Here is a 26,812-nt window from a genome sequence, read left to right as displayed (position 1 = left end):
GGACGCCGTGAGACCGGGAGGCTTGGCTTAGAGGCCCGCCGCCGGGCTGGCATCCGGGACCCAGGCGGGGTCGTGGTGACAGGCGCAGGAGGGAGATCCCTGCGAGACGGGGGGCAGCGCGAACACAGAACGCAGGCGCGGGGCGCGCGAGCCTCGTGCCGCCTCCGGTGACTCCGTCCGGGCGCGGAGTGGCGCTGTCGCCGCGGGGCGGGGCCTGCGCAGCGCCTGCGCAGCACGCGGCCCCGCGCGCGGGCGGGTGGGCGGAGCGGGCCCCCCGAGCGGGGGCTGGCTAGCGCGGGGAGGGGGCTGAGAGGGCGGCAAAGCCGGCGCGCGCCCGGCTGGGGGTGGAGGGTGGGGGCCTGCGGGCCGGAACAGCCACGGTAAGTGGCGGCGGCGGCGGCGGCGGAGGCAGCTGAGGCGGCGGAGACCGGGGGTCCGGGCGGCGGCGGCGGCGGCGGCGGGCCGAGGAGTCGGGCGCGATGGAGCGGAAGAGGTGGGAGTGCCCGGCGCTCCCGCAGGGCTGGGAAAGGGAAGAAGTGCCCAGAAGGTCGGGGCTGTCGGCCGGCCACAGGGATGTCTTTTACTATAGGTGAATGAACGTGCTAGCCGGGCAGGGCCCCAACGAGCGCCTCCCAGCGGCCTCTGCGGCGGCCTGGGCACCCTGACCGGGGCCGCGGCCTGGGCCCCCGCGCGTGCGTCGTGCGTGCGTTTGGGCGCGCGGCGGACGCCCGGCCCAGTGCGCGCGCGCGGCGGCCTCCCCGCCCCCCGCCCCCAAATTGGCCGAGTGCGCGTGCGCCCCCAACGTGGCCGCATGGCACTTGAATCTGCAACGGACGGTCGAGCGCCGGCCTCTCTTCGGCAGCCATGGGAAACCTGCCAGAGGGCCGAAGGGCGCCGGCCGGTGCAGGCCAGATGTCGCTGGGAGGCAGGGGTGGGGGCTGGGCTAAGTTTTCTCTGATGGGCCCGGGAGGGGAGGGCATACCTAGGAAAGCAGATTCCTGGGTTCCCGGGGGGCGGTGGGGGGCTGGGGATGCGTGTTTTGAATGGTCACCCTTTCCGATCTTTGGGCTTGTTTGGGGAGCGGCAACCACGTTGGTCGTATATCCTTCAGTCACAGAGACGCGGGACATGAGACTTTATGAACCCCGCACAAACAGAGCCCAGCCTGTGGGTAGTGGTCCGCGGTTTTCAGAGTCCCTCTCCCCAATATTGGAAGCAGGAGCTGCCCTTAGCCCGGGAGAAGAGGCCAAATGGGCCCGAACCCTCTCCGTGGAACAAAGAATTAGTGGGAGGCTTGAAGCCCATTCCCAGACAGTGGGCCATCTGCTGTGTGCCTTCTCCCTCTTTCCCCCCTGACTGCTGGAAGGAGCTTTTGTTTCTGAGCCAGCTTTGACGGTTCCCTCCCCTTTGCTTCAGGTCCCTGATGAAAGAGCCGGCAGGACACCTGCCTCCTGTTGAATGCCAGCTGGTGCTGGGGGCTATGCAGCCTGGTTGTGGGCCCAGAAACTGGCTGGGTGAGGCCAAGGAAAAGCAGAAGCAATGCTCCATCCTCCAGCACTTGGGAGGGGGAGAACTAGGCTTTTGCTAGCCCCTTTTCGGAAGGAGGGAAGTGAGCTGGGCAAGGATAGTGACTGGTCCAGGACAAGCTCAGACTCTGGTTTCCGGTTTCCAAAAAGTGCAGGGCAGCGATGGGAGCGAAACTGTGGGCTTCCAAACGTAGTTTACAGAATTGGCTGGAACCTTTAACTTACTCATTGACATAGTGGCGCTGCAAAAGTGTTTCTTGGGGACACGTGCATTCTCCTCTGCTGTCATTTGCGGTGAGATCACTCCCTCGCAGGGTCTTTAGAAAACCTAAATCCTTTTAGTTCTGTCCTGGGTCAGTGGGGAGGCTTCAGAGTAGGACCATGTGCCTCATTTAATTCCAAGCATGCTTGTGTGCTTGCTTTCTTTTAGATCCAAGGACCAAGGCAGGTCTCTCTGTTTCTAGTCCTTTGTTAATTTAACATCTCGGCAGCATCTGCTAGGTGTCTGGCACTGCTGGGTCCTGGCCATTCAGCTGGGAGTAAGACCCCGGCCCTCCCCTTCCAGGTGACAGCTGAGGCACCAGCCCTCACCCTGTTACTCCTGGGTTTTAGGTGGTGACATGCTGAGAAGTGCAGGTGGTAGGGGTGCCTGGCAGAAGCTGGGGCAGGTTGGAGGGCCTAGCTGAGGAGGTGATGTCTAGCTGAGCCCTAACAGTGAAGCTGGGAGGAAGAGCAGTCCAGGCAGTGGGAACACCAGGAGCCTGTGCCGAGGCCTGTGGCAGCAGAGAGCAGTCTGCAGCTCAGGAGCTGGACCAAGGCCAGCATGGCTAGAGCATCCTCATCCCCTCCTGCCTGGGAGCATGTCAGAACTTCAGCTGAGTGAGGCCCCGCCCCGAACATAGGGGTCTGGAGGTGGGGGAAAGCTCCAAAACAGGCTGGACGGATGCAACTTCAGGTTTCCCATGGCTGCACTGAAGAGGTGAGGGCCTGAGATGGGAGAGGAGGAGGGCACGGAGTCCAGCTTCATTGCAGGTCTCTGGCCTGAGTGACCCGACAGTTGTCCCCCTTTCTCCCAGTGGTGGGAGATCTAGGGGGGATATGATGGGGAACCGTGGTGTTTTCCTGGAATGTGAGTTCCTGGCCCCCGCACCACCCTCTGGAGACCCCTTCTGAACCCAGCTACTGGGGAAGAGCATGGGTAGATTTTCCTGATTGTCTTAAAGCAGTGGGGGGCGGAGGAGTCAGATTAGACCTGGCCCTGAGTTCTAGCCCTGCCCCTAGGGCAGTGATGGCGAACCTATGACACACGTGTCAGAGGTGACACGCGAACTCATTTTTTTGGTTGATTTTTCTTTGTTAAATGGCATTTAAATATATAAAATAAATATCAAAAATATAAGTCTTTGTTTTACTATGGTTGCAAATATCAAAAAATTTCTCTATGTGACACGGCACCAGAGTTAAGTTAGGGTTTTTCAAAATGCTGACACGCCGAGCTCAAAAGGTTCGCCATCACTGCCCTAGGGGCACGCAGGCCTTGAATTCTTGTCTTCCTCCCAAGAGTGGTAGTGAGTAAATGTCTCCTTTGAGGAATTGCAATGCAGGAGAGGGAGTGACCCTATGGACCACCCCTTGGGGGCTCATCCACCCAACCCTCCGTCTTGATGATTTGTCTGAACTTCACTCCCAGAGTCTGCTGAGACTGGGGGTTATGGAGTAGAACATCTGGCTGCCCCGTGTTTTCTTTGTGAAAACAGTCCCTGCTTGACATTTTCTATCCAGGCAGGAAACTGAGGACTTGCGGGAAGTTAATTCCCTGACCTAACGAATAATTTTTTGAGAGGATTTTTCCGAAAGATCTCATTTGAAAGTAGAAGTAGACTTAGGAAAACCAGAGCAGCAGACCATCTACTGATGAGAAGCAAAGGTATAGGGCAGGACCAGGTCTGAGGCCAGTGTCTGTCTTTCTGCATCTCTTCAGACCCCCAGGCTCCACACGGGCACAGGCTCCCATCCCACAACCAGCTGGGCTCCCCGGTAGGCCTACTCCAGAGAAGGGCTGAGGGCTCATTTGTTTTCTCACTAAATGTCAGGGATGTCTTAATCTGTCAGTACAGATCTGCAAAACCTGTTTTGAAAATTGAGATATAATTTCACATTCCATACAATTCACCCTTTAAAAGCTTACAATTTGGCAATTTTTAGTACATTTCACAACATTGTGCAACCGTCACCATTCTAGTTCCAGACATTCTCATCCCAAATCAAAGCCCTCTACCTATTAGTGTCGCTCCCCATTCCTTCTCTGAGCCCCTGGCACTTGTTTTAAACAGCTTTATTGAGATAGGGTATGCATACCACACAAGTCACCCATTTAAAGTGTACAATTTTGGTATATTCAAAGATACAGCCATCGCCACAGTCAATTTTAGGACATTTTCATCACCCCCAAAGGAACCCCAATGCCCTATTCCCCTATCCCCAGCCCTGAGCAACTGCTAACCTGTGCATTGTGTTTTGTTTTAAAAATATTTTTTTTCTTGATTTCAGAGAGGAAGGGAGGGAGAGAGAAACATCAATGATGAGAGAATCATCGATTGGCTGCCTCTTGCACGCCCCCCACTGGGGATGGAGTCTGCAACCTGGGCATGTGCCCTGACCGGGAATCAAACCGTGACCTGGTTCATGGGTGGATGCTCAGCCTCACCAGCTGGGCTCTGTGTTTTGATCTCCCTGTTCTCATTCATGTTTAAAGACAACAGCAACGAGTGGAAGTGACTGGAGGCAAAGAAATGTTGGCGAATGTTTCGAGTGGGTTCCTTCCCTCTGCCTTTCCATTGCCCTGGGCACATGGGCTGGGTGTTCATATCTGCCAGCACAGAGCATAGTATAAAAGTGGATCTTGCAGAAGAGTCCTTCGCAGCCTTAGGCAGTAGGGCGCTCTGCTAAAGCGCCCTGTCCTAGCTGACGTGGCCAGGCCAAGGGAAGAAGTTCCTGCAAGAACCTTACCCAGTAGGGGGTGCCAGCAGGGCTGCCTGAGCTGAGTGTGCCATAGGTTTCCTTCTGGCTGGAACGCCCCGTCCCGCCCTCCATTGTCCCTGGTTTGCTGTGTGCCTGGACGTGTGAACAGGACTGGAGGGGGCAGGTGTGCACTTGCTCAAATTGGGGGCTTATCTCCAAGGTTCCCCATGCCCATCAGCAGTTACCCCTCCATCCTACTCTTCAACCCTGGGCACCTACAGATCTACTCATACTTGGGGATGTGCCTGTTCTGGGCATTTCACATCAATGAACTCACACTGTGGCCTTTGTGGCTGGCTCCTCTCACTGAGCAGCATGTCTTCGAAGGTTCAGCCACATTGTAGAGTGTCAGTGCTTCCCTCCCTTTCGTGGCCGAGTCGTAATAGCGTGTGGATGGGGTCATGTTGTGTCTATTCATTAGCTGGTGGACATCTAGGTTGTTGCCACTTATGCCTATTGTGAATCCTGCTGCTGTGAATATTTGGGTTAAATTTTTTCATGGATGTATGTTTTCATTTCTCAGGGAGATACCTAGGGGTGGGATTGCTGTTTGGTCCTTTGAAGAGCTGCCAGACTATTTCCAAAGTGGCTGCACAAGTCTTCGTGGCAGGACTGTCACTGCATGCTGGGTCCTGTGCTGGTCCTGTCCAGCATGGTGGTGTTGACTTTGCTGCACAGTGGCCCTGTGGGTGGGTGTTGTGTCCTCAGAGCTGAGCAGGATGCGAATCTTCACAGCCAGGTCATCACAGCTCCTGCTTTCCAGCTTTCCCAACAGGTCACGCCTGAGCAGTTGTTGGGGTCCTGGTCCCGAATCTTAACATGAGATTTTACTGGCCCCCAGGAGCCCCTAGTCCCAACGCCATAACCACTAGAAGGAGGTTGCTATCAGGGCATGTCCCTCCAATACCTGCTATCATTGGGTCTAGTCTCAAGATGCTCTGAAAATGGCAGTCAGGCTCTCAGGGCTAGGCCCCACCACTCTGTAGATCCAGGTGCTCATCTCTGCTCTGGGCCTGAAGTTGGGGGTGTGGGGTGGCCCGGCGCATCCTGCAGCCACTGACTCCTCTCTGGCCGCAGCCCGAGTGGGAAGAAGTTCCGCAGCAAGCCACAGCTGGCGCGGTACCTGGGCGGCTCCATGGACCTGGGGGCCTTCGACTTCCGGACGGGCAAGATGCTGATGAGCAAGATGAACAAGAGCCGGCAACGGGTGCGCTATGACTCCTCCAACCAGGTCAAGGTGAGCCACCCTGCCCTGCTCCACCCCATCACAATGCGGGGGCGGGGGGCGGCGATTCACCATTTCAGACCCACTGTGGTGGGGGAAAGAGCTGATACTGAAATGGAGTTTACTTCTGGTGTTGAAGTAACTATTTGCTGAGGGAAATTTGGAGGCCACAGAAAAGGAGAAAAAAGGAATCGTGATTCTGTCCCTTGAGAGGTCTCTGGCTGCTTCTGGTGCTTGTTGCACTTTCCTTCCCTGAACAGTGTCTTCAACAGCTGACAGTCCACATGGGTACCCGGTGACCCTGTGTGTGTCCCCAGTCTCTGATGGACACATGTTCAGTGGGACTTTGACCTTGTCCCTGCCCTGACTGCTAGACAGCTAGCCAGGGTGCCCCCAGGCTAGTACTTCACAGAGAAGGAAGCACAGGAGGCAAGGACAGGGCCAGTGTGTGTCCTGAGCCCCACTGAGGGCAACAAATAGGCAGGGACTGGACTTGGCATCTCCTGCAGGTGTGGGTGCCACAGGGTGTGCTAGTGACTGGGAGAACACAGGAGTCGGGCTTCTGGAGAGTCATGAGTGGCATTGTTCCTGTCTCCACAGGGCAAACCTGATCTGAACACAGCCCTCCCTGTCAGGCAGACAGCATCCATCTTCAAGCAGCCAGTGACCAAGATCACCAACCATCCCAGCAACAAGGTGAAGAGTGACCCCCAGAAGGCTGTGGAGCAGCCCCGGCAGGTGAGCACATGCCCTGCACACACCCTGGCCAGGTCAGGCCCAGCCCTGAATCTACTGTTCCCTCCAAGCTGGGTCCTCTCTTTTTGAAAAAAATAACAGGCTTAATTCAGTCTCTTTTTCTTTTCTTTTTTATTGATTGATTGATGGTAGAGAAACATCGATTTGTTGTTCCACTTGTTTTATGCATTCATTGGTTGATTGTTTTATGTGCCCTGACCAGGGATCTAACCCACAACCTTGACTTATCAGGACAATGCTCTTATTAAAAAAAGGACAGTGCTCTAATACTCAGCCAGGGTATCAATTTATTTTTCTTTCCTTTCTTTTGGTAATATGTTTTAATTGATTTTAATTTTAATTTTTAAAATACATTTTTATTGATATCAGAGAGGAAGGGAGAGGGAGGGAGATAGAAACATCAGTGATGAGAGAGAATCACCAATCGGGTGCCTCCTGCACACCCCTTACTAGGGATCGAGCCCACAACCCAGGCATGTGTCCTTGACCAGAATCGAACCCAGGACCCTTCAGTCCGTAGGCTGACACTCTATTCACTGAGCCAAACCGGCTAGGGCTATTTTAATTGATTTTAGAGACAGAGAAAGGAAGAGGGATAGAGAGATAGAAACATTGATCAGTGCTTCCTGCATGCCCCCTACTGGGGATTGAGCCTGCAAACCAGACATGTGCACTGACCTGGAATCGAACCAGCGACCTCTTGGTCCATGGGTCAATGCTCAGGCGTTGAGGCACACCAGCCGGGCTCAATTTATTTTTCTTGCATAAAATTATGTGGTGGCCACAGCTGGAGCTTGGGTCCTCTGCACAGAAACTCTGGTGTGGGTCTTTACAAGATGGTCAGTGACAGGGAGACTTGGTGAACACAGTCTCTTTCCAAAGGCCAGGGGTGAGATAACTGTAGGTCTTAGAGAAAGCATCAAAGGTGGCTTTGGCAAAGTTGCCCAGGGTGACAGTGCAGCCCCTGACTGGGAATTGAATCGTGACCTCCTGGTTCATAGGTTGACCCTCAAGGTGTAGCAGTCGTCGAGACTGTGCCAGTGCCCCTGGGGACAGGACTGAGGCACACCAGCACGGAACTACAGTAGCTAGTCATCTTGCAGGGGACAGTGTGGGGCTTGCTGATCTTGTTACCCCCGTAGCCTCACCACAGGGATAATAGAGAGCTTGGCTAGAGTGATGGCCCCACAGATGGCAGTGGCTACTTCCTTTGAACACTAACACCCAGACCAACAGGTCCATTGTAGTCCCCAATGGTGACAAATGCCTTGACCTGGGTCTTCTGGCCAGCGGGTGTCTGCTTTTACGCGGGCATAATCTTCAAAACCTTGTCCTTGAAGGATACCCCCAGGAAAAATTCAGTGATCTCCAGTTCCTTGATGAGCAGGAGAAGAGACAGATCTCCTACAGGGACTTGATCTTCGTGTACTTGACCAGGTTGCCCAGCTTGGTGACTGGGTCTACTCCTTGTCCTTGGCCTTGCTTTTTCGAGCTCTGCGGCCTTCACCCTGACCCTACCCCAGCGTCGACCTCAGCCCTAGATGCCACTGCCAGATCCTCCATGAAAGCCTCCCATTCTAGGCCCCAAGACCTCCAGGCCCTCCTGCAGCACCGGCATCGTCCACCATTTGGTGTTTTCCTCAGAGAAGATGCTCAGTCCACTCTTCAGAGCCTCCATTTGGTGGGTCCCTCAGCCCAAGTGCAGTCCGGAACAGTCAACCCAGAACCTAGTTCTGTGGGGAGCAAAGGCCCCACCCACCATGCAGAGGGCTGCTGCGGCACTTGGGGCTTTTTCTGGCCAATGTTTTACTTTTTAAAATATTTTTATTGATTCCAGAGGAGACAGAAAGAGAGATAAAAACCTCAATGATGAGGAAAAATCATTTATCGGCTGCCTTCTGCACGTCCCACATTGGGGATCGAGTCCACAACCCAGGCATATGCCCTGACTGGGAATTGAATCGTGACCTCCTGGTTCATAGGTTGACCCTCAACCATTGAGCTACGCCAGCTGGGCTGGCCAATGTTTCTTGAATAAATGGTTAAGTTGTGTGGGGGAAGGGGGTTTAAATAAGATCAGACATAATGGATGTATAACCTGCTTTTCTAAACTGAGAATTGCCGGTGTTTTCATACATATTTACAAACATCACACACTGTATGGTAGGGTGTGTGGGACAGTCTTTTGGGAACATCGCCGCACATCTAACATCCTGGGTCTTTGTCCTGCCAAAAACTGGAGTTGGCGTTTCTCTGCTCTGGGAAGATGGGCCTGGGTGTGGATCCCGCTGGGGCCATGGCACCCTCATTTCTCAAGCTGGGATGTCAGCAACCCAGCCAGGGTAGGGGTTAGAGGTCATGCTGAGACCAACCACTGCACTACATGTGGATGGGCTTTAGCCATCATCGGACTGCTATGGTTCACCTGTGCATGGGGGTGCTTTGCTGTCTTGGCCTCACATCTGTCTGTCCGGCGGCAGCTCTTCTGGGAGAAGAAGCTGAGTGGCCTGAATGCCTTTGATATTGCTGAAGAGCTTGTGAAGACCATGGACCTCCCTAAAGGTCTGCAAGGTAAACCCAGACCCCAGGATGGGTAAGGGAAGCTAGGAAGGGGCCAGGCCTGCAGGAGAAAGGAAGGGACCCTCCAACCTCCAGCTTTGGGTCAGAGGGGCAGACACCTGATATCTGGTCCTGGAGACAGCTACCCAGAGCAGAACACATCGGGGGCGGGGGGGGGGGGGGGGGGCGGGGCGGGGGGAGGTGGCGAGGTTGGGGGGAGGCACTGGACCAGCAAGAGGCATCTGTCCTGGAGGGTCCTGGGAAAATTTGGGGTGTGATTTTGCTCCTGCACCATAAACACAACCGTCCATCCCTGAGCATGTAGAGCTCCTTTCTGATGGAGAGCAACTGCCTGCCCATAAGGGAGGTTTGGGGACAACATCCGAGGTTGAGGGACAAAGGCCAGTGCCTGGTGGTGACTGTACCTCCTGCGCCCCTGCAGGCGTGGGACCCGGCTGCACAGATGAGACCCTGCTCTCGGCCATAGCCAGCGCCTTGCACACCAGCACCATGCCCATCACTGGCCAGCTCTCGGCTGCCGTGGAGAAGAACCCTGGAGTATGGCTCAACACGGCCCAGCCCCTCTGCAAGGCTTTCATGGTGACTGATGAGGACATCAGGTAGCTGCCCTCCCACCTCACCCTCTCTGGCTCCTGGCCAGTGTGTCTTCGAGCCTTCAGGGGTAGGAGGCCTTTGCGGGCCCTGCTGAGGGGTGGGATGCTAGCTGTGGCACAGAGGAGGCTCTAGAGAGTGGCAGGAAGTGGGCACATGACAGGAACAGGAAGTACTGAGTGAGAGGTGAAGATAAACACATCCTGGGGCTTTAGTGTGGGCCTGAGTTGGTAGTGCCCAGGTGCAGGTGGACTCGGAGTGAGAGGCGTCCATTTGCTGGAACCTTTTGGGAAGACCTGGTAAGGAGGTGGTTTGAACTGGCACTGGGCAGGAAACGTCAAAAGGCTGAAAGGATAAATACGCATCCTTTAAAACCTTAAATGTCAGTGCAAAACTTAAAATGTTTTGTGAGGTCTGCCCTAGCTGGTTTGGCTCAGTGGATAGAGTGTTGGCCTGTGGACCAAAGGGTCCTGGGTTCGATTCCAGTCAAAGGCACATACTTTGGTTGTAGGCTCCTCCCTGGCCTGGGCCCTGGTGGGGGCGTGTGTAGGAATAACCAGGTGATGTGTTTCTCTCACATCAATGTTTCTCTGTCTTTCCCTCTCTCTTCCACTCTCCCTAAAAATCAATGGAAAAATATCCCCAGGTGAGGATTAACAACAACAACAAAAAGTTTCATGAGGTCAAGGGAAGTTAAGAAATTTAGGGATCCCCCTCCCCCCACAAAAAAAAGGGCTGGAAACCACCAGAGCAGGCATGGCCTGATTGGTGTATGTGCTAGGTTGTGGGTTTGTGGGCTTCCTGTCTCGGGAATTGGGGGTTCAAAGCTTCGTGGATATAAGAGAAGCCCCTATAAGGTGAGGACATGGAACTAAGATACCACACCCCCACCCCCAAGTCTCCCATGCAGAGAGTCTGCCCAAGAGAAAGGGCAAGAGAGGGAATTGAAAGTATAAAAAAAGAACGTAACTCCAAAAAGACTGGAAGGATTTTTAAAGCTAAGCAGAACTACAATTAGAAGTCACTAAAATGAAAAATTTAAGTCATGGGTTAGGCAGTGGATTTGGTCCTGTCTGGAGAGGCGAGTAGCCAGCTGTGCAGAAAAGACAGTGGTAAGGAGAGAAAGGACGCCCCCTACACAGGACAGGGACAGGGCCAACATTTATTAGACCTGGCAACAGACACAAACGTTAGATTCATGTTATAGTGAAAATATAGAACTTGAGATGGATTTTAAAAGCCACAGGGAGGGGAAGCAGATGGACAAGCTGCCAGGCTACAGCCGCTTTCTTTGCCAAAAGACAGAAAGCCAGCCCTAGCCAGTTTGGCTCAGTGTATAGAGCGTCGGCCTGCGGACTCAAGGGTCCTGGGTTCGATTCCAGTCAAGAGCACATGCCCGGGTTGTAAGCTCTGTCCCCAGTAGGGGGCGTGCAGGAGGCAGCCAATCAATGATTCCCCCTCATTATTGATGTTTCTATCTCTCTTTCTCTCCCTTCCTCTCTGAAATCAATAAATATATATTAAAAATTTTAAAAAAAGACGGAAAGCCACTCCCCACCTAGAATTCTCTACCTGCAAACTGTCATCCACAAGACAGGTGACACTGGCTAGGCAGTGGACTGGACACTCAGTGGTCTTTTTTCCCTTTGCAAACCCCACTCAAGTGCTAGCGAAAGAGCTTACACATGTGCACTAGACCAGAATAGCCAAGCAGACAGGTGACCACCTATTCTGGGAGGAGGAGAGCCATCAGGCAGACCAGAACGACCACAACTGATTGGGGTAGTGCCTGTCAGGAGGTGGGGAGACAGGGTGGTGGAAAGAGGGAGTGAGGCGGCCAGTGGAATAGGAATAGAGTGAGCACTCCGAGCCCCTGGGTCTGCCATCTGGAAGACTGAGTCAGAGCTACCTTCTCAAGAAGGGAGTGTGAGCCACAGGCCGGGGCTGGAGGACCCTCGGGCCCCAAAATCAGTAGCCCATGTATGTCTGTGCATCCCATCCTCCTGGCCTCGCACCCGGTCTTCCCGGATCGGGACATTCCCTGTCAGCGCTCCATGTGTCTCCAGGAAGCAGGAGGAACTGGTACAGCAGGTTCGCAAACGGCTGGAAGAGGCGCTGATGGCTGACATGCTGGCCCATGTGGAGGAGCTGGCCCGGGATGGTGAGGCACCGTTGGACAAGCCAGGTGCGGAAGAGGAGGTAGAAGATGAAGAGGATGAGGAGGAGGAGCCTGACCAAGACCAGGAAATGGAGCACATGTAGAGCAGGTGTAGGTGGACCCCAGGCTACAGCATGTGCTTGGGTAATGACCACAGGGGGAAGAGACAATCCAAGAGCTCTTGGACCTGTTCCACGCTGGGTATCGGCTGTGCTAGGAGAGCACCTGTCTCCCTGGAGGAGCCCAGGGTGGCCTGGCCCTCCCTGTCCTTCCAGAGCCAGGCCTGTGTGGGGCACTTACAGACTCAGCCCTTGCCCTAATGGGACCAGGCTTGGGGGGAAGGTGGCCCTCCTCCCCAGGCATGTCCACTCCCCTGGCCACTAGGACACCTAGGGTCATGGCTGGAGGATGGTCCCCGGCCCTGCAAACCCCCATGTTTGCTCTTTGAAGGGCCAGACTTCTGGAAGTGCTGGTTGCTCCTGGGCCCTACCTGCAGGGATGTGGCTCCTGGGTGCAACTGGGCCTCTGGACTCTGTCGCCATCCTGAGCTCAGAAAAGGGTTTTTGAAACAGGCTTACCTCCCGACCTTGAGTGTGAGGGACAATCCTCTGGGCCAGACTGTCAGCCCTCCCAGAAAGGGTTGCAGGGTGGTTCCCCGAGTGCCCATCCAGCTGAGCAAAGCCGTGACACTCAAGAGTGTGTCTGAAAGAAAGCGGCACAGCCCAGACGTTTTCCTTCAATAAATCGGTGGTACAAACGAGGCTGAACGTCCTGTAACTTCTTTACCTTTTGTGTTTGCTGGACGAGGATGTGAAATCTGGACTTCATCTGAAAACCTCACTGTCTGGCCTGGTGGGTCCTGCCAAAGGGTCAGCCACCAGCATCTGAGGAGGACTGCTCATCGCCAGGAGCACAGTAGGGCTGACCCATGTGCCTCCGTTTTTCCTTGTATAACAGGTACAGCTAATACCCAGCACTTTGGCTGTGAGCTGTCATGTGGCCTGGCTGGAGCTGCCACTGGGGCCCAGGCTCCTGTGTGTTCCTGTCTAGAGGTGTGTTTCATGGCCAAGCATTTCTAAGTGCCACACCCAGAATAGTGGTCTCCGAGAAGCACTGGGGCAAAGATCATCACAATCTTGTTACTTCACTCATCCCCTACAGCCCTAGTGCCTTGGGACTGATCCTTGGTTGGGGTGTGAAGGAAGGCAATATTGGTTTCTCTCTCTGCCCTGACCAACAGCTTGTGACGGCAAGGATCCTAACTGCTGAGTCATTTGGCCAGACACCCGGGGCATGTAGGTCAGGGGTGCGGGGTGACATGGGACCCCTCAGAGCTGTGAGTGGTTGCTGCCCTCTTGATCTTCCAAGGATGCTGGTGCAGTCAAACTGACCACATCCTTCCAAGTCAAGTTGAAAAATTCTGAGAACCAAGAAGGCTGCCCTGTACAGGTCCCAGTGCCTGTTGGGAGGGCCTGAGGTCCCTCAGGTCTGAGTAGAGGGGCTACAGGGAGGTTACTGTGGGTGACAGACGACAGAATAAAGCCTTCTTGGGCGAGCATGGTTGGAGCCTGGGTTCAATCTGAAGAATGGTGTTTGTTTCTGAGCAAAACGGGCCTCGTCTGGGCCTGCCAGGCCTGCATCCTGTGGATCATCAATTCTGGGCTGGGTGACAACGGAATCAGGAGGGGCTGGCCTGTCCCAGAGGAAGGCAGATTTCCCCATAGACTCCAAGGTGGAAGCCTGACAGTCCCAGCACTGTTAGCATAAAGCCAGATGTGGAGGCTTCCAGAAGATTTGGGACTCCCGCACCTACTGGTCGAAGTCCCCAAGACTCCCTTGGAGCACCTGGAGCTCCCAGTTTGGGTATGTTGGGAGGGAGGGGGGATCTTCAGGGCTGGGCACACAGGGACATGGCTGAGTCTGGCCTTGGGGGCCTGAATTGGACCTTCTGCCCGTCAGCTCACAAGGCTGGTGCAAGAGCTGGGAGAACCCTGATCCACCTGCCTGCCCCCAGGTCAGGCTTAGTGGCCTGGACCCCCTCCTCACCCCCACATGGAGTCTCTGTTCATCTTTTTGTCTCCCCTGCCCCCTCCCCACTCCGAGTGTCCCCTCCGCATGCACTGTTCACTCTGCAGACAGCCCTGCCCACCCACCGGAACAGGTTCCAGCTTCCAGAGGGAAAACGTGAGGCTCAAGTTAGCAACTTGCCTAGGGGCACCGTTTGGAAGAACTTGGGTCTTCATGACTCCAACACGGTGTTTGTGTCCAGCCTCTGGCCACTGAGAGGCCCTGAGCAGCCACTGACCTCAAAAAGGACAAGAGCCTGGGTCCCTGGAAGGACTCAGTGGTTCTGTGTGAGAATGGGATGCCCCAGTCCCATCATAGAGCCTTTCCTGACACTTTCCAAGCTTGAGGGTCTCACCTGAATTCTTTTTTCTCCCCAGCGAGACTCCCAGAGACAAGGGCGCCAGGGTTTCTGAGCCAACGGTTTAGGGCAGGGGTCCTGAAACTTTTTAAACGGGGGGCCAGTTCACTGCCCCTCAGACCGTTGGAGGGCCGGACTATAGTTTAAAAACTATGAACAAATTCCTATGCACACAGAGGCGGCAAAAACACCCGGCGGGCCGGATAAATGTTTTCGGTGGGCTGCATGTGGCCCGCAGGCTGTAGTTTGAGGACCCCTGGTTTAGGGGTATCTGCATCAGGGACCTGAGCCACCCCTTGTCTCTATCATAATATGCCTGGCTTCTTCCAGCCCAAGGCAGGCAGAGGAGCTCTCTGAGCCACCCTGCGCCCACACCCGGCTCAGCCTGCCTGGGATGCCTCCGCACTTTGAGCCTCCTGTGGCTGCTGGAACAGAGCACCATAAACTTGGTGGCTTAATTCACACACACTCATCCTGGGGTCAGGAGTCTGACATGGGCTTCATGGGGCTAAACCCAAGTGTGCAGGGCTGGTCCTTCCAAAGGCACTGATGGAGGATCGTTTCTTGCCTTTTCCGGCTTCTAGAGGCGTTACATCTCTGGCCTGTAGCCCCTTCATTTTAACAGCCAGTAACTCAGCATCTTCCATCTTTGACTCTGACCCACCTGTCTCCCTCTTCTGAGGGTGTGATGGCACTGGGTTCTCCGGGGAAATCTAAGATCACCCCTATCTCAGGGGCCTTCACTAATCCCACCTGCAAAGAAGATGAATGTCTTTGGAGGCCACTTGCCTACCACAGAAGACACACCCCCACGCAACCTCCTCCTCTCTACCCCACCTTGGAACCTGGACACCATTCATAGCCTCTGAGTCCAAGGGAACAATTTGAGCCCTGGGATTAGATCTCCAGCTTCCTCGGATCACTTATTCAACATGCATTAATAGCAGGGCCGGCTCAGATCTGGTACCAGCCAGAGGAACGGGCTGGATGTGGCCTGGGGGTGAGGGTGGGGAAGGGTCAGGCACAGGGACCAAGGTAGGGGAGTGAGGAGTTGTTTTTTGTGTTTTTTTTTTCAATCCTCACCCAAGGATATGTTTATTGATTTGAGAGAGAGAGAGAGAAACAAATGTTGCCTCCCTTCACACCCCAAGGATCAAACCCAAAATCCTGGTATGTGCCCTGACAACCTGTGACCCTTTGGTGCACTGGATGGTGCTCCAGCTGAGCCACATGGGCCAGGGCGGAGTGAGGGCTTTAACTGGGGGAGGGGTACCTGCCAGGGAGGCAGGTGGAGAGAAGTGACTGGAGGTGGACGATTCAGCAGTGGACAGCTTTGGCTGAGGAGCTACATGATGGAGGGCAGACCTAAAATCGGTGAGGATGGCCATGGTGGACACTAGGGTAGGGGCCAGTGCCTGGCAAAAGGGATCAGTTCGCCCCCTCTTCCACCTGAAAAGCTCATGCAATTGTCCTGAAGTTCCACAGCCAACCAGGGACTTAGGAAGGGTCCCCGTTTAGACTTGGGCGGGCGACTCCACGGGGTCCATTCAGCTCCCTGCCCATTTATCATGAGAAACCGCACGGGAAAATCGGAGGGCTCCTTCAGCTCCAAAGGAAAAAGAATGAAGGAAGGGCCGCGGGGACAGGATAGCTTTGGAACTGAGCACGCTGGGCTCCTCTGGGAGCCCACAGGACAGGGCACCCAGCATCCCAGAAGAGGGAGGATCTTCACCTCCGAGGGCTCTGGCCAGTGGAAACCAGCCCAAACCAGGAAGCACCGCCCACGTGGCGCAATCTCGGGCTCCAGTACGCTCCGTCTGGGGGATGTGGGTGCCCTTGACCTCCCCAGGGGCCCACGGGAGCCGTGTACGTGCAGGAACTGGGGACCGGAGTCCGAAGGCAGGCCGGGTCTCGAGGAGTCTCGGGGATAGAGACCCGGCCCTGGGGCGAGCACAGGGGTGCAGTGCCTTGGGGCACAGAGTCCTCTGGCAAAGGAAGGCGGGTTCTCCGGCAACAGGGCGCCGCAGGCACCTACCTTCGGCAGCGCCCGCACCTGCAGGCGCGCAGGACCCGCCCGAGCGCCCCAGGCAAGGGTGGCCGGCGCCCATGTGACCGCACCCCGCCCCGCCCCGCGCGTGCGCCCTGCCCGGAGCCCCATTGTTGGCCGCACGCGCGTCACGGGGGCGGGGCCGGGGCGGGGCGGGCGGCTGGAGGGAGGGCGGCGGGAGGGCGGGAGGGAAGGAGCGTCCGCGCCGCCGCCGCCGCCGACGCCGCCGAGATCCCCGCCGCCGCTGCCGCCGCCTAGAGCGAGCAGAGTCGCGCCGCCGCCGCGCCTCCCGCGGCCCCGAGCAGCCCCGCGCCGCCGCGCCCCCGCCGCTCCCGCCCCGCCGCTGGATGCCGGCGGCCGGCGGCCGAGCTCTTAGAGGCGGAGGGCGGCGGCGCGGGCGGCGGCGGCGCGGGCGGCCGGCGGCCCAGAGGCAGGGGCGCGGGCCTGAGCGCTAGCGCCATGTCCGGCTCCATCGGCCAGCCCGACGGCAGCGGGGGCGCGGGCGGCAACGGGCCTGGGGCGGCGGCCAGCGGGGACCCCAGCCCAGGTGCTCAGCCGCCGCCCGCACCCGAGGCCGCCGAGGAGGCCGCTCCTGCGCCCCGGCCGCCACCCGAGCCCGACGACGCGGCCGCCGCGCTGCGCCTCGCGCTGAACCAGCTCTCGGTGCTGGGGCTGGGGGGCGCGGGCGACCAGGACGAGGAGGGGGCAGCTGCGGGCAGCGGGGATGGCGTGGCGGCGGCGGCGCGGGGCGCGGACGGTGGGGCCGCCGTGGAGCCTACGCCCCCCGACGGGCCCGAGGCGGGCGCGCCCGTGGTGGCCGTGGCCCCGGGCCCGCTGCCGCTCCTGGAGCCCGACGTCAGCCCCCCGCCGCCCCGGCCGTCGCCGCCCGATGTGTTCGCGAGCTTCACGGCCCACCCCGCTGCGCTGGGCCCCCCGACGCTGCTGGCCGAGCAGATGAGCGTGATTGGCAGCCGCAAGAAGAGCGTGAACATGACCGAGTGCGTGCCGGTACCCAGCTCCGAGCACGTCGCCGAGATCGTGGGTCGCCAGGGTGAGTGGCCGCCGTCGGGGGCGCAGTTCCGGGGGTCTCCGCGCGGCTGCTCCGGGGCCGGGGCCGCCCCAGCCCAGCCCGCGGCCGCCAGCCAGACACAGGCCACGCCCCGCGTGGGCTTTGGCCTCAGTGGCCGCCTGTGCCTGTGCCTTTGTCCTGCCTTCGGCCCGCGAGAGAAACTTGGGCGCAGCCCGCGCTCCTCCCCACCGATGCCTTTGTCTGGGCGCCTCCAGCGCGGAAGGTGCAGCGCTGCTGCGGAGCCCTGGGCTGTGCCGTCCTGGGGACCAGGGCCCCGGCTCGGTGGTCCCCTCAAAACATGCATGGGGCGGGCCGACTCGGGTTGGGGGGTGCTCCGTTAGGGTGATGAGAGAAGTTTGGCCGCACAAAGGGTACGTCAGGGCTTGCCAGCCTGGGGACCCTGCTGGGGTGTGGGGGCAGGACAGGATGAGACAGGGTCCCACCCTGCTCTCAGTGCGTCGGGAATTTGGGGGTATGTGGAAGGACCCGTTGTAAAAGGGGCTCCAACCCATGGCCGTAGCCTAGCAGGCAGGTGGGAGACAGGCCCTGGATGTAGGGGTCCCCTCGGTGGCATTGCCGAGCTTCCCTGTGGCCGCCCCATTGTTCTCTTTGTTAGAGAGCCAGACTCAGATTTGCAGGGTGACATCAGGCTGGCCGCCGCTCATTGGCCCTGGAGCTGCGGGGTGGGCGGAGGGTGGTGGGCAGTGCCCACATACCCACCCACCCTGTTAGCTGCCTGCCCACCGGCCTCAACTTTCTCCTGCCTTCCTGCCCACACCTCCCCCCTCCCTGCTGGCCTCCTGTGGTCAGCCAGGTTCTAGAACTTGGGGTGGGGCCTGGGCGGGGCTTTAGGTAGGGCCAAAGGACACTCAGGCTGGGGGGGGGGGGGGGCGGTGTCCCAGCCTCTGGGCCCTTAGGAACAGCAGCCAGAAAAGGGTGGGTGGTGACCTGAATTATAAGGTGGCCTGTCACCCTCACCACCACCACAAGCAGAGGACCACAGTGATGCTCTAGACAGGTCCTCTGCTGGCTCCAGTGGGTGGGGTGGCTCGGCCAGCAAGCCCTCTGGTCATTCATTTGTCCTTTCCACATGTGGACACAAGGAGTGCCAGGCGTGGTGCTGAGATCCACCATCAGGAGTGAAGAGGGTTCCTTTCTGAACCCTGCCTGCCGCCTTCGGGCTCAGACATGGCTAGACCCATGCCGCACAGTTCTGCTTCACCACCTTTCCTGTATAGGCCCCCACTTCCCCACTCCTGTCCCCCATAACTGCACTGGGACATGTAACAGGTAGTTACACATTGAGTGTCCAGAAGCCTGCGGGTGGGCAGGTGTGGTGGGCAAGTGTGGATACCGATGCCTGGGGACCATTTGCCCAAAATCACTAGGCTCATCTGTTGTGCAGTGGAGCATGAGGGTGTGTTTTGTGTGAACATGCGGTCCTGACACCTGAGGGAGAGGCCTCATCTTATGCCTTACAGGTGGTGACGGGAGTCAGGCAGAGGGCACTCGAACTGTAGCCGCAGGCTGAGTGTGTGGCAGAGTGAGCCTGGGGCCTCAGGCTCCACCCAACCTCCCGGGGTGCTTTTGGCACCCGGTTGTTGGGTGCCAGCCTGTATTCTTGGTGGTTGTGGACAACAAAGAAGACTAGGCAATACAGTGAGTCCTGTAGACTGAGGAGGCCCTGTGACCCTGAGCAAATGAGAGCCCTTCTCTGTAATGGGGGGCAGCACCTCCCTCAGGGTTTTTGTGTGGATTCTTAAGGCACCGGTTGTAACCCCAGTCTGACACTCAGTAACCACCCCACAAATGGGGTACAGGGTACCAGGGAGGGAGCCTGAATACTAGGACAGGCTGCATTGCCCCAGCTCCAGAGCCATTTGCGGCTCCCACCCTCTCCCACCCAGTTCTCAAGCACACCCTGAAAGACTGCCCCAGCCCCACCCCTTCCCTCCTCCCATCACCCACCCCACTCTCTACCCTGTGGGTCCCTGGATGCCAAGCCTGCCCCTCCTTACTGCTCAGGCTCTCCCCAGTGCAGGGGGCACAGCCTGCCCTCAATTACTCATCCTTTTCTGTCAATTCCTAGATTCAGGGCTGCCCCTCCCCAAGAAGGCACAGGAGGAAGAGACTGTGAGAGACGAGGCTGGGCTGGGATTTGAACCCTGATCTCACTGGCTTTGCCTACCCTGCTTCCTGGGAGGCTGGTGCCCTGGCCATGGGGGTGACCTTGGGCCCATGCCCCCCCCCCCTCCTTCTTGCCATCCATGTCCTGTATGCAGGGCAAGTCTGTGCCCATGCCTTGACCAGGGCTGGGCGTGGTTGTGTTGGGTCTGTGCAGGATGATGAAGGCAGGGCTTCAGGTCTCTTCCATCTCTGAGGTCAGGCTGTGGATGGTGGCCCGGAATGGTCTCCCATTGTGTTCTCTGGCCCCATCCCTGCAGGTATCAGGTGTCCTTTCTGGCAGCCAGGACACTGCAGGGTGTTGGGGTCCATGCCTTGGTGTTCCTGTCTATCCACTGTGGGGCATAGAAGTAAAGAGGTGCCCATGCTGGCGTTGGGGGCTCCTTGTGTTGGCAATTATAGACCAGCCCTGCTTCCCGTGTCCGTGTGTCACAGACAAGCCAGCTTCCTCCCCAGACCACCCTGCTATGACGTGGCCCACCAGGACCGCAGGCCACTTGGGCCTTGCCTGGTTGTGGGAACTTGTCCGAGCCCTGTCCTGCTTCCGGAGCTCTGCCCCTGCTGTTCCTCTGGGGGAGTGCTCCTCCGCCCGTGTCCTCCCTCCCCTCATAACCTTGAGGCTTTGTGGACAGGTGTAGCCTGTGGTCTCCTGTGGGGCCTGGTTCCCTGAGTGCCAGCACATGGCTATGGCCAGGACCCCATAAGGGGGTCATGTGAGTGATGGGAGGCAAAGGGCTGCCCTCATCTACTAGCCTTCCCACTTTGAGGGGAGGGTTGCTAGGGCCTGAGGCAGGACAGTGTCAGCCCCGAGGGCTATCTCCAATTCCCAAGCCCACCCCGTTCTCTTGAGTTGGCATCCTGAGGGCAGTGCTGAGGAACCTGCATTTCATTCTGTGCCCACCTATCAGTGGTGGCCCCCAGAGTTCCCCAGGCATGGGACTCAGCCCCCTGACACCACCCACTCTTTTTGTTGTTAATTCTCACCCAAGGAGAATATTTCTTCCATTGCTTTTTTTTTTTAAATTGGAGGGAGGGCGAGAGAGAGAAACATCATTTTGAGAGAGATACATAGATTCGTTGCCTCCCGCAGGCCAGGGCCAGGGATCGAACTTGTGACCCTTCATTGTGCAGGCTGACACTCTAACCATTGAGCAACACCAGCCAGGGCTCACCATCCACTCTTACTGCACTCTATCATCCCCACTGGGGTAGGGGGTGTGTCCCGGATCACTGTGGATCCCCAATTTCCTCGACTGGACAATCCCACCCTCCCAAGCTCTGCCCCCTCTCACGGTCTTCACATGAGTTGGGTTTGGGGGCCAACAGGTGTCACAGCTGAAGTGCAGTCAGTAAAGTAGAGCCTCTTGGCCACTAAGGGCTCCACTCAGGCCACCCAAGGGGAAGCTACATGGTCCCTCTCCTGCCCTCACCCACCTTAGGGACTCATCTCTCCAGCCTTGTGCTTGGGTTCAAGGCCCACTTATTCATCTGTACAGAAGATCCACTAGTGGTTGGGGGTGAGAGGTTCTCCTTTGGCAAATCCCCCCTTTCTCCAGGCCTCAATAGATTCCCTCCTCACGTGGCTCTGCTAGAAACAAACGTTTCAGGGGCAGGGCATCTGCCTGGGACCATGGCCCTTTGGGTCCAGCCCCAAATCTGTGAGGCTAGGTGTTTCAGCCCTCCTTTTATGGGCGAGGGAATTGAGGTACAGGAAGGTTCCCCCAAGGGCCCAGGGCAATCCCCAGTTTACTAGCCCTTAGAGCAGCGGTTCTCAACCTGTGCGTCGCGACCCCTTTGGGGTCGAATGACCCTTTCACAGGGGTCGCCTAAGACCATCGGAAAACACATATATAATTACATATTGTTTTTGTGATTAATCACTATGCTTTAATTATGTTCAATTTGTAACAATGAAAATACATCCTGCATATCAGATATTTACATTACGATTCATAACAGTAGCAAAATTACAGTTATGAAGGAGCAACGAAAATAATTTCATGGTTGGGGGTCACCACAACATGAGGAGCTGTATTACAGGGTCGCGGCGTTAGGAAGGTTGAGAACCACTGAGTTAGAGCATAGTCCCCTGGCTTCCGGAAGTTCTGAAAGTCAGACATGGTGGCAGGAGGAACTCTGGAAGTTCATGGCCCAGTCCCCCCTTTCTCCTGGCCCAGTCATGTTGGGCTTCCGGGAGGAGGGAGTACCAGGCTGCAATGTGATGCAAAGAAGGGCCAGGACTGGGGGTGAGGATGGCGAGGAAACTGTTTTGTGTGGGGGACAGCATGGCCAAGGCAGAGGGAGTTTGCCAGGTAGGGAGGGGACGGACCATCAGGGCAGGTTTGGAGCATCCACAGGTCAGGGTGGGTTTGGGGGGGCCAAAGAGAATGCCTTTGAGACAACACAGCTTTGGTGGGGGGGGGGGGGTGACTAAGGACCCAGGAGGTGGGGCATGGAGGTGGTAGGAACGCAGCCCCTCCCTCGGAGATTTCTGACCCCAATTCACCTGCCCTGCTTTTGCTCAAGGCCCTGGTTGGGGAGCTACTGTCTTCTTGAGATTAGGGTCAGGCTGCCCCTGGATGCCCCCTGCCACCTCTGCAGTGAGCGGTCTCCTGGCCTAGGCACCATCTCCTCGTTTTCTTTCTGGGCAGACATGCTGATCCTGCTAACATTTTTTTTCTTTCTTTTTTTTTCTTTTGTTAATCCTCACCCAAGGATACTTTTTCCAGCTAACTCCAGAGAGAGTGGAAGAGAGGGGCGGAGAGAGAGAAACATCAATGTGAGAGAGAGACATCCATTGGTTGCTACCCATTGGTGGGATCAAACCTACAACTCAGGTACGTGCCCTTGAAGGGAAGCGACCGTGACCCTCTGGTGTGTTGGTCAGGCTCTAACCATTTAGGAACAGGGCCAGGGCATGATTCTGCTAATTTTGTGTCTTTCAATGTTGTGAAGCTAGCAACACTGTTACTCCTCTCAATGCCACCTCTGTATTGACACAATATCACTGTGTCCCTCTAGCCTCCCCTGAGGTTGGGGGGGGGGGGGGGTGCGGGGGGCGGTCTTCCAGATTCCTTGGCCTGGACCCACGATGTCTCAGAAGGCCTTGGAGGCGTGGGTGTCAGGGACCCTGATCAGCTGCCCCTGCCCCTCCACAGGGTGGGAGCCCAGCCCAGCAGGATGAAGCACAGTGTCATGTTCCCAAGTCCCTGAGCTTCCCTCAGAGGCCAGGCCCCTCAGGACCTCGGGAGGTGTCCTGAGTTCAGGCCTAGGAGTCTACATTAGGCTGAGGCCTCATCTCACCTGCATGGGGCTGAAGGGTCACTTGGTTAGAAGAAAATCGTAGGCAGCTTACACAATTTGAGCCTCAGTTTCCACACCTGTCAGATAGGGGTGATGCCAGAGGATCTGCACTCATAGCCTAGGGCTGACATAATCAACTGAATAGCTTGAAACAATAGAAATTCTCTCGGTTTTGTTCTGGAGGCTGGAAATCTGAAATCAAGGTGTTGGCAGGGGTGTGCGCCCTCCAGAGGCCCTAGGGGACAGTCTGTCCCATGCGCTCTCTCTCCCAGCCTCTGGTGGCTGCCAGCAGTGCTTGGTGTCCCTTGGCTTGTAGCCACGTCACTGCAACGCCTGCCTTGTCACATGGCTGATTCTGTGTGTCCCACTTGCATTCAGGGCCACTCTACCCTATGGTGACCTCATCTTAACTAGTTACACTTGTAGATGCCCCATTTTCAAGTAAGCCATTCTCATGTTCTGGATGGACATGAATTTTAGGGGACACTATTCAGCCCACAACAGAGTCCTTGCCTTCTTGCTTTTTTGCCAACCCCAGAGGCACCCAGCGTGTTGCACCTGTGCCAGGGCCCCTGGGGTCCCTCGCATGACCAGAGGAGAAACTAAGGTCCCAGGTCCCAGGGTAGGATGCGGTATGTCGGAGATGACAAAATGCCACGGGGGTACAGCCCCCAAATGGAGGCTCCCAGCTGGCCTGGCCCCTCCAGCTTGGTGCCCCAGACAGGCTGACCTGGGGAGGGGTCCCGGTCCTCACCATGTTCCCCTCCCCCCCAACCCAGGGTGCAAAATCAAGGCTCTGCGGGCCAAGACGAACACATACATCAAGACGCCGGTGCGTGGGGAGGAGCCCGTCTTCATCGTAACTGGCCGCCAGGAGGACGTGGAGATGGCCAAACGCGAGATCCTGTCTGCGGCGGAGCACTTCTCGGTGATCCGTGCGACCCGCAGCAAGGCCGGTGGGCTGCCCGGCACCGCGCAGGGCCCACCCAACCTGCCGGGACAGACCACCATCCAGGTGCGCGTGCCCTACCGCGTGGTGGGGCTGGTCGTGGGGCCCAAAGGCGCCACCATCAAGCGCATCCAGCAGCGGACGCACACATACATCGTGACGCCCGGGCGGGACAAGGAGCCGGTGTTCGCGGTCACGGGCATGCCCGAGAACGTGGACCGGGCCCGGGAGGAGATCGAGGCGCACATCACGCTGCGCACCGGCGCCTTCACCGACGCCGGCCCGGACAGCGACTTCCACGCCAACGGCACCGACGTCTGCCTGGACCTGCTCGGAGCCGCTGCAGGCCTCTGGGCCAAGGCCCCCAACCCCGGGCGGCGGCCCACCCTGCCTAGCGCCAGCCTCCGGGGGGACAGTACCCTGGGCGCCCCAGGGGGCCCCGAGGCCTTCTACCCCAGCAGCCGCGGAGGACCGCCAGTGCCGGACACGGGCCCCGCCAGCCCCTATGGCGGCTCAGGCAACGGGGGCTTCACCTTCGGCGGGGACGGCCCTGGAGCCCCGACTGGGCCACCTGCCCCCGAGGACTGTGACTTCGGCTTCGACTTCCTGGCGCTGGACCTGACCGTGCCCGCAGCAGCCACCATCTGGGCCCCCTTTGAGCGCGCTGCGCCCGTGCCGGCCTTCGTCAACGGGGCCCCGGCACCACCGGCCCCCGGTGTCCGGCGCAGCAGCGGGGCTGGTACCCCGCGACACTCCCCGACGCTGCCGGAACCGGGGGGCCTGGGCCTGGAGCTCCCGCTGGCCCGCCGCGGCCCCCCCGACCCGGTGGGCGCCCTGCCCTGGCGGCCCCCGCAGGGCTCCCTGTCATCTTTCTCGAGCAGCAGCAGCTTCTCCACGGCCACCTCGCTGCCCAGCAGCTCCTCAGCCTCCACATGCTCCCCCCTGGACTCCAGCGCCTCCGAGATCAGCCGCAAGCCCTCAGCCGCCGCGACCTCCGGGCCCGGGGTGCCCGTGGCCGCCGCCGCCCCCGGCCCGGCCCTGGTGCGGGAGTGCGTGGTGTGTGCGGAAGGCGAGGTGATGGCCGCGCTGGTGCCCTGCGGCCACAACCTCTTCTGCATGGACTGCGCTGTGCGCATCTGCGGCAAGAGCGAGCCCGAGTGCCCCGCCTGCCGCACGCCCGCCACGCAGGCCATTCATATCTTTTCCTAACGAGTCGCTCCCGCGGCCGCGGGGCCACCCTGAGGCCCCTGGAGTGGGCACGTGCTCTGGGCCGGGCTGGGGGAGGAGAGAGGAGGGCAGGGGTGGAGGGGCAGGCCGGGGGCGGGCAGGGGCAGTGTGGCCAGTGTTTACAGATGAGCTTTAACTCCGGTCCCAGGCATGGAGACAGTGACCCGGCAGCCCAGTGGCACCTCAGTTCTTAACAAATAACAGTATTGAGTTGACAGGTTAAAATAAACCAGAGAGAAAAGGTCTGTTGCACTTTTTATTTGAGACACACACACACACCTACACCCCCAGGGTGATCTTTTTAAAGAAAAAAAGTTTTTACAGCCATCAGTTGCCCTCCTTTTCTATGAAGTGGATTTCTGATCCGACAGTGTTGTTTTTACAGGGTGGCAGCCTCTGCAGAAAGTTCCACCGGGAGGATGGTGACATTTTTACTACCTTTTCACTCCCTTTTTGGGGCTAACTGGTCACCCTTTTGTAGGTCAGCCCCAGGAAGGCCGGAGGGGGGCGGGGGGAGGGGCACAGGGGCATCCCAACCAGAAATTTCTAACTTTTTTATTTTTAATTATTAATCCTCTTCTGCTGTGGTTTATGTTGTCCGTTTTTAAATTTTTTTAAATTGTTTTTTTTTTTTTTTTTTTTACTTTTACTTTTTACCTCTTGTGTATATGTAGCAAATTTATAGGGAAATATGTATGTACTTTATGGAATAAATTTTAAGAACTAAAATATATTTTATTTTAAAGTAACGGACCTTTAATCTTACGCAGCTAAATTACTGATTATATATTTGCTGAGCTGACTTAAGGGTTCAGAAAATTGTATCAAGAGTTTTATTTTTTGACTCCAAAGCCTTCTTAATAAAGTCTTTTTATGACGTGCGAGCCCTTGGCGTGGTGTGGGGCCGGTGGGCGTGGAGAGGTTGGGTTGTGGGAGGGACCCTCAGACACAGCTCCTCACCTTCCATCTTCTGGATAAAGGAATTTGGGGCACCCTTATTCCAGGTTCTACTGCAAGCCAGGCTCTGCCTGTTCCAGACAAGACCATGAGATCTGTTGGTCCTGCCAGGCCCCCTTCCCTGAGACTGGGGCTGGCCAACCGTGGGGTCAGTTATGGCCGCTGTGGAAGTGGCAGTGCCAGGCTGCCTTCTTGGGGCACCTTCCCAGCTCTGTGGTGTGTGTGGGGTCCCCAGTCCTCCCTAGACAGGATCCACCTGTCACTGTGCAGATGGGGATGCTGAGATCTGGGAATCTGCCTCCTGGGTCCTAATATCTCCCATCCCAAAAGGATATCTGAGTGATGAGCCACAGGTGTCCCCCACTCACCTTAAGTCTAGTTGGGACCTGGCCCATTCGGCCACCAGGCACAGTTCTGGGGCCAGTTGGCATGGAGGCGAGGACTGGGGTGGCCAGGGGTGGACCGTCAGTAGTTGGGCACCACCCAAGTTCCAAAGGAAGGAAGGAAGCTCTGGAGTGAAGGAAGGGTGGGTGGGAACTCGGTGACAGGGAGGGGCTCTGAGGACAAGGTCTCCGCTGGCTGTTGGCCTGAGGGGTGGGCAATGAAAGGTCTGGGGGACAGCCCACTAGGCAAGCGAGAGCAGCCTGGAGGGCTTCCAAGAGGAGACAAGGGGCTTGCGACACAGGTCAGGAGGGGCAACACCAAGAGACGCTGAGAAAACCACAGGTGGACAGGGAACCCCAAGGACAGTGAACCCCGTGAGTGTCATCACATCAGACCCTCTGGCTGTGGGG

The 26,812-nt window shown here is 57.4% G+C and overlaps 2 protein-coding genes across 7 annotated transcripts; both read left to right on the top strand.

Moving 5' to 3' along the window:
- The first annotated feature begins 335 nt into the window (after positions 1-335).
- Positions 336-12,618, top strand: MBD3 (methyl-CpG binding domain protein 3). 6 transcript variants are annotated; one of them, XM_036312682.1, is made up of 6 exons: positions 336-493; positions 5,625-5,784; positions 6,373-6,510; positions 9,009-9,099; positions 9,530-9,707; positions 11,766-12,618. In XM_036312682.1, the coding sequence occupies exons 1-6, from the start codon at positions 480-482 to the stop codon at positions 11,959-11,961; spliced, it is 777 nt and encodes a 258-aa protein (XP_036168575.1). In that variant the 5' UTR covers positions 336-479; the 3' UTR covers positions 11,962-12,618. The 6 variants fall into 6 exon arrangements, with proteins under 6 accessions (XP_036168575.1, XP_036168574.1, XP_036168573.1 ...); XM_036312681.1 differs by having other exon boundaries at positions 11,748-12,618; XM_036312680.1 differs by lacking the exon at positions 11,766-12,618 and adding an exon at positions 11,239-11,735 and having other exon boundaries at positions 352-589.
- Positions 12,619-16,557: 3,939 nt separating this feature from the next.
- On the top strand, positions 16,558-25,945 carry MEX3D (mex-3 RNA binding family member D). The gene is made up of 2 exons (XM_036312676.1): positions 16,558-17,380; positions 23,665-25,945. Exons 1-2 carry the CDS (start codon positions 16,789-16,791, stop codon positions 25,041-25,043), a joined length of 1,971 nt encoding a protein of 656 aa, XP_036168569.1. The 5' UTR covers positions 16,558-16,788; the 3' UTR covers positions 25,044-25,945.
- Positions 25,946-26,812: the final 867 nt, after the last annotated feature.

Source organism: Myotis myotis, unplaced genomic scaffold (assembly GCF_014108235.1).
Source record: "Myotis myotis isolate mMyoMyo1 unplaced genomic scaffold, mMyoMyo1.p scaffold_m19_p_6, whole genome shotgun sequence".
NCBI lineage: Eukaryota > Metazoa > Chordata > Mammalia > Chiroptera > Vespertilionidae > Myotis > Myotis myotis.
Note: the sequence above shows the minus strand (reverse complement) of the source record. Positions and strands in the feature narration are given on the sequence as shown.

What these genes read in the sequence shown, in the direction of transcription:
- MBD3 (XM_036312677.1), top strand. Translation starts at nt 480, where the DNA reads ATGGAGCGGAAGAGGTGGGAGTGCCCGGCGCTCCCGCAGGGCTGGGAA. An exon ending in AGGGATGTCTTTTACTATAG is followed by an intron (nt 590 to 5,624) that starts GTGAATGAACGT and finishes CTCTGGCCGCAG; the next exon opens with CCCGAGTGGGAAGAAGTTCC. An exon ending in ACTCCTCCAACCAGGTCAAG is followed by an intron (nt 5,785 to 6,372) that starts GTGAGCCACCCT and finishes CTGTCTCCACAG; the next exon opens with GGCAAACCTGATCTGAACAC.
- MEX3D (XM_036312676.1), top strand. Translation starts at nt 16,789, where the DNA reads ATGTCCGGCTCCATCGGCCAGCCCGACGGCAGCGGGGGCGCGGGCGGC. An exon ending in CGAGATCGTGGGTCGCCAGG is followed by an intron (nt 17,381 to 23,664) that starts GTGAGTGGCCGC and finishes CCCCCAACCCAG; the next exon opens with GGTGCAAAATCAAGGCTCTG.